The sequence below is a fragment of the Etheostoma cragini genome, chromosome 2 (genome assembly GCF_013103735.1).
Source record: "Etheostoma cragini isolate CJK2018 chromosome 2, CSU_Ecrag_1.0, whole genome shotgun sequence".
Lineage (NCBI taxonomy): Eukaryota > Metazoa > Chordata > Actinopteri > Perciformes > Percidae > Etheostoma > Etheostoma cragini.
The window spans coordinates 25,125,512-25,139,129 of NC_048408.1; the positions used below are offsets into that span (position 1 = coordinate 25,125,512).

General features: G+C 38.9%; 1 protein-coding gene across 3 annotated transcripts in view; it reads right to left on the reverse strand.

Annotated features, from left to right (window-relative positions):
* LOC117960298 (noelin-2-like) overlaps positions 1–12,557 on the reverse strand; it is a 24,679-nt gene extending 12,122 nt beyond the window's left edge. For 2 of the 3 annotated variants that reach the window (XR_004660115.1, XM_034898124.1), the window contains exons 1-2: positions 9,020–9,574; positions 3,830–3,979 (exon numbers count right to left, since the gene is read on the reverse strand). Coding sequence is in view for 2 of the 3 variants with exons in the window: in XM_034898124.1 (XP_034754015.1) it covers positions 3,830–3,979; positions 9,020–9,190 (321 nt within the window). In the remaining variant the exon portion in view is untranslated. Of the gene's footprint in view, positions 1–3,829; positions 3,980–9,019; positions 9,575–12,254 lie in introns of those variants that run through there. The other variant, XM_034898136.1, reaches the window with a different exon arrangement.
* Positions 12,558–13,618: the final 1,061 nt, after the last annotated feature.

The window sequence follows — 13,618 nt, forward strand, 5'->3', positions numbered from 1 at the left end:
GTTATTCAATATGCCTGTCTGTTCATGTAACGGAATATTTAAAGGGTTGCTCCACCCAAATTGCAAAAAGACACATATTCATCTGGCATGGCATCAAGTCCTGCAGACTGTTTTATCTGCCCTGGAGATATCCGTCTGTGAGAATTCTGCTTCTTCCCTATTACAATAGAGATGCAAATTGATATCCATTAGTGCTACTTGCTATTTAGAAACGTTGTGTCTACCCAGAAACATTGTCCCAGTTTCTTTAGTTACTTTAATCCACAGATCACCGCGGGACTATATTTTCTTCCGATATTTTATTTCAGTTTTAGATCAGTTCTAACATTCTGTGTGTGTGTGTGTGTGTGTGTGTGTGTGTGTGTTTGTGAGTGTGTGTGTGTGTGTGTGTGTAAGTGTGTGTGGATCTAATAAGTGCTGTTTGACACGCTGTAAGTGAGTTTGATTACTGTGTTTCACTGTGACAATATTGGCGTAATTATCTAATCAACAAGATTAGAGTAAAGCCAACCTAGTGGCTCTGTGAGGCTTTACTTCATTACAGCAATGCTTTGAGCTGCCAACATGCTGATGTTTAGCAGGTCCAATAGTAGCAATGTTCACCATCTTAGTTTTGCCTGTTGCATGCACACATTTGCTAATTAGCACTAAGCACAATGTACAACTGAGGCTGATGGGAATGTCATCAGTTTTGCAGCTATTTGGTCATAAACCAAAGTATTCTACAAATCCCTTTTTCGACATGATGGTGGAGCTGGGTGAACAAAGTTGGAAGTTGTTAATGAATATAAATATTTAGGTGTGATTATAGACTCTAGACTCTCTTTTAAAAACCATGTTAAAATGATATATATTCAAATATAATCTTCATCATTTGAAACAAATCAGAGGATCTCTGTCAGATTCAGCTGCTCTGATGTTTCTGCACTCAGTGATACTTTCACATCTGAACTATTGCATCACTAGCTGGTCTTTGTCGGGTACTACTACCTTAAAACCACTTGAGCTTCTGTACAAGAAGGCGCTAAAGACTCTGGATCAAAAACCTTTCTCTTATCATCAATGCAATATTTTAGAGAAATATAACTTATTGAGTTTTGATAATTATTGTAAATTTTCGTCATTATGCTTAATTTATTAAGTACTACATGGCCTGGTGCCACCTCCACTGCTGGAGTTTATTAAATATAGACACACTTGGATCACCAGAGCTGGGGTAAAAGGGAACTGTGAGGTTCCTTTCAGAAAAACCTCCTATCTATTAAAGGCAGTGCATTATGGAACACACTTCCTCCAACTATAAGGGAACGTCCCGCTCTGACCTCCTTTAAGAGCCAGGGAAAGTTGTGGCTTAGAGCTCACCAAACGTGTAACCACCGCAAACTTGAGTTACCATTTTGACTTTTACTAATGAATTGTCCTGTTTTTTTGTTTTTTTCTTCTTCTTTTCTTTTTGTTTCCTTTTGTTTTTATATACTAAATGTTACTATCCTATTTTTTTTTTTACTCTAACTCCACCCTGCCTATTGGACTGCAAATTGAAATTAGCCCTTGGGCTACAATCTGGCACATTTACGTGTACTGTTGTGCTTGTTCATCAATGTGCATTGTCCTGAATTAATAAATAAATAAATAAATAAACAAACATTGAAGAGACCAATAATCTTTGTTTCAAATTTCACAGCAGTCCATCCAATAGTTGTCAAAGATTTATCTATGGCAACCTATTAAGCAAAGAAGAAAAGTTGAAGTGTTCATATTATGCTCATTTCCAGGTTCATAATTGTATTTAGAGGTTGTACCAGAATAGGTTTATGTGGTTTAATTGAAAAAAAAATAAGTATTAAAATTAAAATTGTTAATCATAAAAAGGTTTTTTGTGAACAAAGTTTTCTGTTGGAGATGGTAAAGTCCCTTTGGGTTGGACTTTGGGCTTTTTCACTTTGTAAACCTATAATGTGCACAAAAGTATAACACAATTAAGGAAATTGAAAAATTCCAAGCATGATATGAACACTTTAAGGTATTTTCAAAGTCATAAGGGTTCATTCCCTGGGAAACACTAATGTCTCTTCAAAATGTCATGGTAATCTGATTCTGGAGAGACACATTGTCCTGGATAATGTTGACTTTTTGTAAAGCTGTGAGCATCACATGCAAAATTCCTTCCATCTTAATTTCAAAGGCGAGATGGCAGAAAAATCTGGGACAGATGACTCATACATGTAAATGACAAAGAAAACCAAAAGAAGAAAAGAAAAAAATGTATTTTTGGCTTAAGTCTGTTTGGGTTGAACTGACACTTTAATATTCCAACTACCTTGGCTCATCAACGTGATGTAAAATATCTTCACATGTTCTGGGAGTGCGCTCCTGTTGGTCAGTTCTGGAACAATATTGCATCCAAAATGCCCGCCCTGATTAATGTTACTGTACCTGTTACTGTAAATGTTTTGGTTCTTAATAACCTGTCAGCCTTCCAGCTCTCTAAAGCTCAAAAACGTGCAGTGTTTGCTGGACCTACAGATGCTAAGAGAATGATTGCAACCCGTGGAAAACATCTCGTGACATGTCTATCCGTGCATGGACCCTTGCCTTCTTGGATGTTGTGTACATGGAACTGTCGATGGCCCACCTCCATGGAGCGACAGATAGGACCCTGGACACTTGGCACAGCACTGCTGGCTCTTTGAGAGCCTTAATTTCAACCTGCGCAATTTGCCATTTGATACCAGATAATCTCACCTAGAGTCTGTTGGGCTCTAAAGAAACAAACACACCCACACGTCTTCTCATTGAAAACCCAGAAATACTATCAGATAGTTCAAATCTGTTTTTATATTGAATGGCACAACAAGCATAAAAAATAAAATCCATTAAAAAAAATGACCCACATATCTAGAAGTGATATGCAAACAAACAAACAAACATTTACAACAACCCACCCACACATCTAGCTAGGAAGGCTGGAGACAAGGGGATAAATCTGAGCAAAACACACGTGCATACACACACATTCACACTCCCAGCAGGATCTAGGTGTGACTTCCAGAGACATGCTGAGCTAATTAAGATTCATAAATACAGAGGCCTCACAACAGGAACAGAGCAAGGAGCGAGGAGGCAAAGTTATTTCAGATCTTCAGAACATCTTTTTTCTTCTGTTCTCTTTGTTTGTGTGTGAGGGGAGTACAGGGTGCAACACCAGTAGTGAATGAAAATAATCCTCCTATCCTTAGTGTGCTGTGGTTCACCTTTACTCTGGCGAGAATACGGGATGTATACAACCTGATGTGTGAGCCTTGCGGCAGTGCATGCTTCGGGAAATGTTTTCTGGCCTGAGGTGTTCAATAATTCATCAACTTCTGTCACAAATCACTTTCATTTCTCTCTCAGGAAGCACATATACATTGAGAGAAATATGCTTACGCAGCCAGATGCGTATCCTCACATAAACATACGCATATCTATGAACACATATACATTCATGCCTACAAATACTCTAGAGCTACACCCTGCAATATAAAACAGTTCTTCTTTTACACCCATCTGCCAGCGTTTCCACTGAGTTTAATCTCTTTTGGCACCATGAATGACTGGGAGACTTTAGAGGATGCAGCTACTGATGTATCAGGGATACATCTGTCAGCGAAACCTGAGTGTGTGTCTGTTCATGTGTTTCTGCCAGCGTCAAAACAAAGAGACAGTCCAGTGAATATTTCATTCCAGTAAGCCGCCTTTGCCCTGTTCTGCATTGCAATGCTGACCACTGAAACATGCAGGGGTGCACCTATAGTCAACAGACAAACACAAACACACACGCGCACACCTGTTCAGTCAGCAGGCGTAGTTGTCGACTCCGAGGGTCTCGTTTGCAGAGGTTTCGTGCCGGAGCGACCACCGTGCAAACACACCTGCCGTCAGGATCTGAAGCCGTGCTGTACACCTGCCAGCCCTCCTCTGAGCCCGGGTACAAACCCTGCACACAAAGCAAGCTCCACATTAATAGGTCACTGCAGGAATACTATGGCTAGCTGTACATTCAACAGAACGAGACAGTCAAGAAACTCAGTTTAAATAATGGGATTTCATTGTTTGTTTTATTGTCGATAGGTGTTAAAAAGATATAAACGTTATTTCTATTGAAAAAAAAAAAAACTTTTGTCAATGCATTTTGGCCTGAGTTTTATGTTCTACCTGATATAAGTTTTATGTTTGACAAGATTATTGAAACTCATCTCCAATCCCACCAGTAACCATTTTCTTGTAACATTTTCTGTTAAAGTGCCAAAAGAATAAGTCAATGAATAGATCTGGAATAATAATAATAATCAACAATGTTGATGAGCGAATCCTCGTTTAAGTCATTTGTCAAGCAAAAATAGCAATGTGTCACTGGATTACTTGTTTAAAATATACCTTGTGTAATGAGATTGCCAAGCTTGTAATTTCCACTGGTGAACGTGAATCGAAAGCAATTTTTTTCCCCCCGTTCTCTCAAACAAATTGGAGCTTGATTTAAAATGTGTCCCCTTGCATCGCGTCATTGTGACCAAAATAAGACAATGCACTCAGATATCATATACATTCACCCAATGTGAATCTACCAAGTCCAAATACTACAACCTCCATGAGCACTGGCAAAGGGTGTTTAGGTTGCGTACAGCTCACATATCTATTATGTGTTCAAAAAGCACATACAGTCTCAGTATAGAGTACAGTATATATAGTATTTTAATATAAAGGTGACTACCGGTATGTAAAATACTTACCAATTCAACATGAATGAGGCAGTGAGTCATGCTGTGCTTCTTTACAGCCAATGTACATTATAGTGAGTGCATAGAAGTTTTATTTTTTGGGTTTGATTTATTTTAGTTCATTTGTGTTATCAGTTTTTTTGTGCAAACATGTTTTTCAAAAGAACCCAATGAGTCATACTAGTGAAGCAGTTTCTTTTGTGCATTTTCTCACACACATTTCTTCAGCATCTCCACATGTTATTCAGGTCAGGCTGTTTTTAGAAGTGTGGACAAATATTTTCCTTTTAAAATGGTTCTGTCTAATTCTATTTTTCTGGTAAATCTCAGCAGGATTTCCGGAGCTCTTGAATGGTAATATACAGGGATTTAAGTGCCCACTAAAGATAACAAGGAGAGTGCATGCTCTTTGCACTTCATTGTACTGAGAGCATCACAGACAGCTGTGTCTAAATTAGATATTTTGTGTTTGCAGCTAAAATCAGCTGTGACATCTCCCACATGCCTGTGTCCAGGAAAGCTAGCAGCAGGACTGGACAGTTTCCACCCTCTGCATCCACAGCCGGAGCTGCTGTTCTTTCTGGCAGAAAGTCCCCGGCTCCCCAGAGCTCCCAGAAATCTCAACAAAAAAATGATTTCTACCCTACTCACAGTCCATACTAATGCCGAGCTTTGCTACTACATTTGCTGGTACCATTTCATTCACATTTAAGATATACACATTTCATCAACATACTATAGGCTACTAACTAAACTAAATATGGCTAACTTTTTTACGATTAACAATTTTAATTTGAATACAAAACATACATTTTGCAATATGAACATACACCACCAACCCAGACAAAAATCCAGGAAAGATGAGACCACAATATTCAAAACCATACAACAGAATAATAACAAAACAGACCAACCATAGACCAAATGAACATATGTATAAATGACAACAACATTAATCATACACGTCTCTCGTTAGCACAAACCTTACTAGGAATCCCCCAGAAAGCTCAAGTAATTTCCCTATTTCAAGTGTAGACATCCAATCTGGCAAACCGTTTGTGGTATGACATCTTTTCAAATGCCATCATCTCATGCCCGTCTTGCGAGCACTCTTGAACTGACAGCGCCCCTTTAATCCTCCGTCCTCTCTGTCTGGCTTTTATTAAACTAGTTTGGACTCAACTTCTTATGTACTCATCTGCTAGAAAGATCTGAATTTGGGCTCTTAAAAATGGACACTATAACCTGGATTGATGAACCCCAAAAATATAAAAATAAACTTAAAGCAGCTATAATCAATACTTTTATACAAACACCAAATCATGCAACTATTAAAAGTGGTTGCCTGTAGTGACAAATTTACATGTAATTATCACTTGATTCACATCCCTCTCACAGCATTGTTTTTGGCAACAGCTGGCAGCTGTTTTCACCAATATGGCTCTAAAAAAGCTGTAAAACCCCACTGTACGCTACCTCCCCCGCACCAAACACCCAAGCAGACGGTGAGCAACCAGAACTGGTGAACATAGTGGAGCATTTAGCTATTTTCCGGAGAAGTAGATAGAAACCAAAAAGCAAGCTTGAAAAGAGTGAATATTTAACTCATGTTCATCAGGTGATCTAATTCCAAATTAAATACCTATGTTGCTCTGTACCTGGAGGATCAGTAAATAAGCTAACAAAATGTTAGAGTTGATAAAAAACCAGAATCCGAGTTATAAGAGAGTGAATATTTGACTTAATTCTATATATTGTATGTAAATGCAGTGGTATTTGAATTCAGTTGCAAGAACAGTGCAAATATTTTTTTATGGTCACAACATGCTTTTGTTCTAAAAAAGTTACATAATGACACGTTTCTTTTTTAAAAATAGCTTTTGGGTTATTTTGGACCTCATTAGGTAGTGCTGAGGTGACAGGAACTGCTCCCTGAGGTCCAAACATTGGACCCAATTCTCAACTCATTACATTAGGGAACACGTGAAGTCATCATTTTGGTGAGATGTAACTAGGTCTTCAGTTTGCCCTACTTTCAGCAGTGTTAACATTTAAGAACAATGTAAAGACCAGCTGAGCTCAAGCTGACATACGCCAGCCTGTCACAGTAATCTGGCTGAAAAGCTGCCCTGCAAACCCTAAAAAAGAATAATGACAGAGGAGGAAGCTGGGAGGATGGAGAGACGAGTGGAGGTATGGGAGGGGGAGACGGAGACCTGGAGCGAAACATCTGATAAATCACTCAGCGGAGTTTGGTGAGCTAACCTCCCTTTTACAATGGAGCTGGCGGGAGTAGGAGGGTTTCAAACAGGAGGACGTGGATGGGATGAGAATATAAGCTTTGTTTGTGTCTGCCGCTCGATGTAATTAAATAGAGCAGGACATACGGCACCTCAGGGCTCATTTCACACAAGGGAAAAATGATAAAAATCTACTCAGGCAGCGCAGCTATTGTGATCAGTGCAAATACAGAGCGAGGGAGTAGGGAGCTAACAGAGCTAAAATCCTTCAAGAAATCAAACAGATTGAGACAGAGGTATTACAACATACAATGCTCAAAAGTGTAACAGCTGACACATACAAGACTAAATGGCTACCTGTTGTTGTCAGCCAAGGGTACTTGTACCCAGGGGTGTACTTCTACCAGGGGGTACGTGTCAAGACTGTGAAGTAGTTCAACTAATTTAGATATCAAATATAATGTACTGTATCTACATATCTGAACACTACGTAATGAGAGTGCGTAAAAACTAGTAAGTAAGCACAGAAGTCAGTTCACTGTAAGCACTGGATAAATGGTCACAATAGAAAGTAAACTTAAAAGAAATACACATTGAAATAGATGGACTAAAGAATGGATTAATGGTTAAATAGCTTACAGTAATAAATAAAGGGAATAAATGGATAAATAGGAAAAATATTTACCCAAAGCAGTTAGCTACCAGTAATGGATAAATTGTTAACATAGTTAAAAATAATGGATAAACTTGGCAAAACCAACCTTAATAGACAGTTCAATTGCATGAAAAATGACAGTAACCACATCCACTTTTATATAATTTATAGTGTTAATGTTAATGTTTCCCAATGTTCTAGTTTTGAACATGGCAAGTGGTGCCAATGAAGGAGTACTTAGCTCCCCTGATACCGCTGTGAGGTGACATCAGACACAAAAAGGTAGGGAACTATTGATCAAGTTTAAGCGTCAAACTGATTTACAGTAACACAACATCTTTAGAGTTTTTTTCTGGGTAGTAAGTACCATCTGTTCTTAGCCAGTTCTTGTGTGTTTCTGTTTTTGTGTGTGTGCGTCTACTTGCATGAGACGGCATGCACTTTGCTGAACTTGCAAAGTACTGCCACATGGCAGCTGTGAGGTGCCTCTCCAGCCAGAAAGCTAAATCATGCAAAGCCCAAACACACGCACACACACACAAACACGCACACACAGCCATGCGTGTGCAGTGGTCCAGCATCTAGGTATCTAGGGTTGCCAGGACGTTGCTAGGGCAACAAATCACTGACTGTCCCACCCTTTCAAATATCACCCCAGAGAGAGAGGCAATTCTAATAGCCTTCCTTGTGTGTGTGCTTGTGTGTGTGTAGCAGTGGGTGGATACTGAACATGTGTTCTTTATGACTCATATAAACAGAAAATATTATGTATGTATTTATTCTTAATACTGTAAACATTCTGTGCTCTTTTTTATTTTCAAATGTTTGTTCTAAATCTGTTTCTCTAAGAATCTTTTTTTTTTTTTGGGGGGGGGGGGGTCTTTTTCTTCTTTGCTCTTTTCTCTGCACCACTGAACAGATCCAATTTCTGCTGCACGTAGGCTAAATGTTCATAATTGTGGTGATCCATTAATTGGACTCGTTTTCTGATTGTCTGGGTGTTTAGATGTAATTCAAATGCAACAATTTCATTAATCAAATGCAAAGGATGTCACTTTAGAGAGCTTATGCAATTATATGTACAGAGAGTGGGTGATGTGTTCATAACAGCTGATTGAAGCATGTGAGTGTACACTGAAAGAACCAAAGACAACTTCAGCTGCTGGTCCACTAAAAAATCTGTACTGTAAAACTGGCTGAGTCCTACATATTTTAGAAAAAGCGAAACATTTATGGTACACTTATGGTAACTCAAAAAAAAAAAAGGTCTCTTTTCGGAAAAATAACTATTCATACTGTGTGTGTGTGTGTGTGTGTGTGTGTGTGTGTGTGTTTGTGTGTGTGTGTGAGTACAGAATACATACACTGACAATCCGCTCATGTGTGCCCTCAGGAGAAATGACGGTTCCATTGAGCCCGACAAGCGACGGCAGAGTCTGGGACATCCAGTTAGTTACCATAGCCATGGTGCTGAGCACCGCGCCAATCTTCAACATGGGAACACTCATTCTGACACACACACATTCACGCACCATACACAAACAGAACCTGGCTGACTCTCACACACAGTCCAAACTGTTAACAGCATTCATGCTAAAAACAGCGTGTACACAACATGAGGCTACAGGTAAAATGTTGTTTACTCGCTCCAGAATCCAAAAAGCCTTCCAGGATTGTCCCACTGCTAAAGTCTCCGCTCCTACACTGCCACAGGTTAGGGAATATATCCTGGATCACAAGCCACTCCAGATGCCTGCATGTGAAGATGCATCAAGTGCAAACATCCAACGCTTGGCTCAGGCTGCAAAAGATGCTCCTGGAAACAGCTGGTTAGGTCCTACTGATCTGTGCCAGTGTTTCTTGGACTCCTTCCTTTGCCTAGCAGTAAGACGCTGTGGCTGAGCCAGCGTTGCTCTCTCATTTATCTGTTAACTCTCTGCCTCCACCCTCCCTCCACCCTCCCTCTCTCTCTCTCTCTCTCTCAGACACACTCCTTTATCTCTCACAGCTCTCACTCCTGCTCTCATCTTTTTTCTTCTAAGTTCTTCATCACATGAGCACATTCTCTTCTAGAACAATATTTCCTAACAAGCGGATAATATATAATATTAAGTAAGGCTACAGAAAACGGCCACCCATTTATCCTCCTCCTTATTGTCTCCTTTTCTACCTATACTCGTGTTTTTTTCTTGTCCTTTTTTAATCTTCATATTTATTGCAGTGAAAAAATGCTTTCTTTTCTTCTCTGTCCAATTCCCCTTTATTTTATAAGTGTATTGATTAAATGCTAACACCAACATGAAAGAGCAATGCTCTAAATTGACCTGTCCCGGTCTGTGTGTGTGTGTGTGTGTGTGTGTGTGTGTGTGTGTGTGTGTGTGTGTGTGTGTGTGTGTGTGTGTGTGTGTGTGTGTGTGTGTGTGTGCATTTGAATTGCAAACTGATGCAACACTCCCCCCATGTGGCCAGCGGTCCCATGTCCTAGTGCTAGTATGCTCTTGATTTGATCAAAACTTAAGAGGTTTGGAAGTACAAGATGTTCAGAGGATGTTTTATTTGATCAGTGTTGGCAGCGTTTCCATGGATGCAACAAACTCCCAAAAGAAGTATTTTGCAGGGACTGCAGATCAATAGGAGCTAAAAGATCTGCTGAAGTATGGCCCAATTCCACAAAATATGGAAATGAACATAAAGCATGGTTAATACACCAAATAAGAAAATATAAATAACTGTATATGCCTGATATGGGCTATGCATAAACAAATAATGCATGCATTCCTTTTATCTGATAAAAAGTAATTCACAAAGACCAGAGAAATGTACAGTACATAGTGATGTTACTAAGTTTAGGATCAAGTAGAACCCAGAGACTAGTCTGGCTATCACCAGAACAAGCCATGCGCAATGGATTTAGGGTGAAATCAAATAGAGTGGGCGGGGTTTACCCAGTGTTACCGCCTGGCGCACAGCCGGCAACAAAAAGAGGTCTCATACAGATAATGTAACCAAAAAGAAGTTTCTATAAATAAATACCCTAATAACATAACTTAGACACCAGTCTACCCAGAGACCTCACTTATACACAAACTCTAATAAAACTCCAATAACAGAAATTTATTTTTTTAAAGAGGTGGTGCTGCATAAAATCATTGTATTTAACCGTGTTTTACAGCTACTGACAGTACAGAAGTTATGCATTATTTCTGTAGCACTTCTTTCAAAAGGAGTTTTGTGTTGAAGAGGGTTTGAGGTGTCCATGACCCCCTATACAATATTAGTGTTAATAGCTGATGTGTGAGAGCGCTTCTCATGGTAATATCACAGGACTACTATCTGCAACTCAACTATAAAAAGAACACTGCTGCTCTGTGGTGCACGCCTGGAGCAATTATATGTCAACAATTTAACTAACCAACTTTAAATGTTTTATCGTGCCTTTGTTCTAATCAGCAGTTACATGCTCCTGCTTCCTTGTCTAAGTAAATAACCCCCAGGAAACACATGGATTATACATAAAAAGCCCTTTGGCAAATACACTGAACTACCATGAATATTTCAATCAGACGCACTTAAGGCTAACACAGTTGTCAAGAGATGGAGGGCCGCAATAGAGCCACAATGACAACCGAGCACTGGGAAACAAATATAAAATCATAATAATAATAATAGTACTATTATAATAATGTGTTTTTCATAAAGCGAAAGAGCAAAGCAAAGTTGCAAAATACTTCACAGAACCCAAACTAGAAAAGACAGATGGATAAAAGATCTTCTTCATTCTTCTTCATATATTTATTATACAGGAAAGTTAGAAAAAGTAACATTACATTACAATACAAAAACGGGCCTGACTCAGTTTAAAAACTGGTTTTCAGCAGGTTCCTGTTCTGCAGAAACATAGAACATGGTTACAGCACGTCATAACAGACATTAATACAAGACATTGATATAAAAAAAATGGATTTTGACAAATGAAATCCACAATACACTTACATAAGGACAAAAGACATTTATACAAAACATCATCAGGGCTGGACAAATAAGGTCAGTGCAAACAAGGCTTGGAAGATAAAGATAATAGTGATTTCTCTGAGTGTAAAACCCAGAAAAATACATTCAAATGTAATTTTAGGTGTAACTGTAAGGAGGACTCTCAAGATGCTGGCAAGAACTCCTCAGGAAGAAAATATATTGTTTATCTCCTTTTTCTGCTGTCAATGCATAAAGAATTTAATTTCTTTGGACACAGTGTAAAAAAGGCTCAGAAAGACCCAGGGTGAGCACAAATGGGAAATGTGCTATTTGGGAGATAAATACATTCCCCATGCAACCAAATGCGTGCTTTAATTATGGAAATTGAAAGAAGCAACAAAAAAGTGCTTTGACAAAGTGTGTATTACTACCCTGAACGTTTTCTACATTTTCAGTTTAAAATGATCCAATGACAAAAAAGACAATTTATCCTTCCATATGAATTTTTTTTAAATTAGCCTCCATCGAAATATGGAGATCTAATGTCAAGTTGGAAAACTGCAATCATTTTGGATTGTGATGTTCCCTTCACGGAGATTAAGAGTTGGAGTAGGGGCATGTTCTTACCTTACATGAGCAGACAGTTAACAGCAGCTGCAGCACCCAAAAGGCTTCAGGTGGACCCATCTCCATCATTTTCTCTCCTCCAGGTCCCCTGAGTCTTTACCCAGGTTTGGCTCACCGCAGGCATAAAAACCAAGACACGCTTGTGACCCTGCAGAGCACTTAGGAGAGACTCCAGCATCTATTTAGGGTACCAGTGGGGACTGTACGCCTTAGTTAGCCTGGGGGTTATGGCCTACTGTGGCTGGACTGGAAGTGAGTGAATGCCCTCTGGCTGTGGAAGAAGAAGTCCTGGTGTTGGCCGCATGCACTCAGGCACCAACTGGAGAGGCGAAGAAAGTGAAAGAGGGGTGTAGGGGAGGAGTTGGAGAAAAGGATAAGTATCTGTTAAGTCAACACAGGCAGTGGATTTACAGTTAATGGATGTGTGGGTGCACTTGTGAGTGACAGATCACATGTAACACTAAACACTGTTAACACTGTTAGTTTAGGCCTCATGAAGAACTAGTTACAGAACTAGTGTTAAAAATTATATTGTTTGTGTGCTGTCCAATGTTGTACCATTAGCTACTCCTGGGTATCATTGGAACATGTCTTATTAAAGGTGAAACAATTATAGTTCTTTTATTAGTCGGTCGACTGGCAGAAATTAATTGGAATCTAATCGTTTTTTAATTGCTTTGGGGATTATAAACATGCTTTTTCTACAAAGCCACCCTTGTTCCTATTTCACAGGAGATGCCATTTCTTTTCAAATGTTAACTTCTGAACAAGAACTTTATCAAACGTTAAAGTTAATAACTAGCAAAATTATGTTTTTAATAAGAACTGTCTGCCATTTTAAGCATAATAAGACAGCATAATTACACAGAACATCCATTTAAGGTAGTTCATACATTTGTCATGAAATAAAAAATGGGAGAAGATGATGTAATATTACGGTCAATATCAGGAGTATCAGAACAGCCTGTTGCGCTAGGCTAATGCAAGTATTACAGCTAGCTTACATGCTAATCTTTAGAATTGTAAGGGCATGGAACATTTAGCTTTTAACATTACATGTTAACAGGAAATCAGTCAGAGAATCGTCATAATTATTATTTTAACCTTCAAGGACCATAATTGTCTGAGCCACGTTTTCCCATCCACTAGTTGTAGCGATAAAACTCATCAAATTTTGGACCAAGCAATAAAAGTATAGCTACATCTTGGGATAGATGGACTATCATAGTACGTACCGCTAACTTAACGATTAACGTTAGTGGTTTGAAACATATAAAAAGATAAAACGTTTTTTTTTGTCCATATCTGTGGACACTGTTATTTATCTTCATTGCACAAACTGAAAATTAATAAAAACCCCGAAC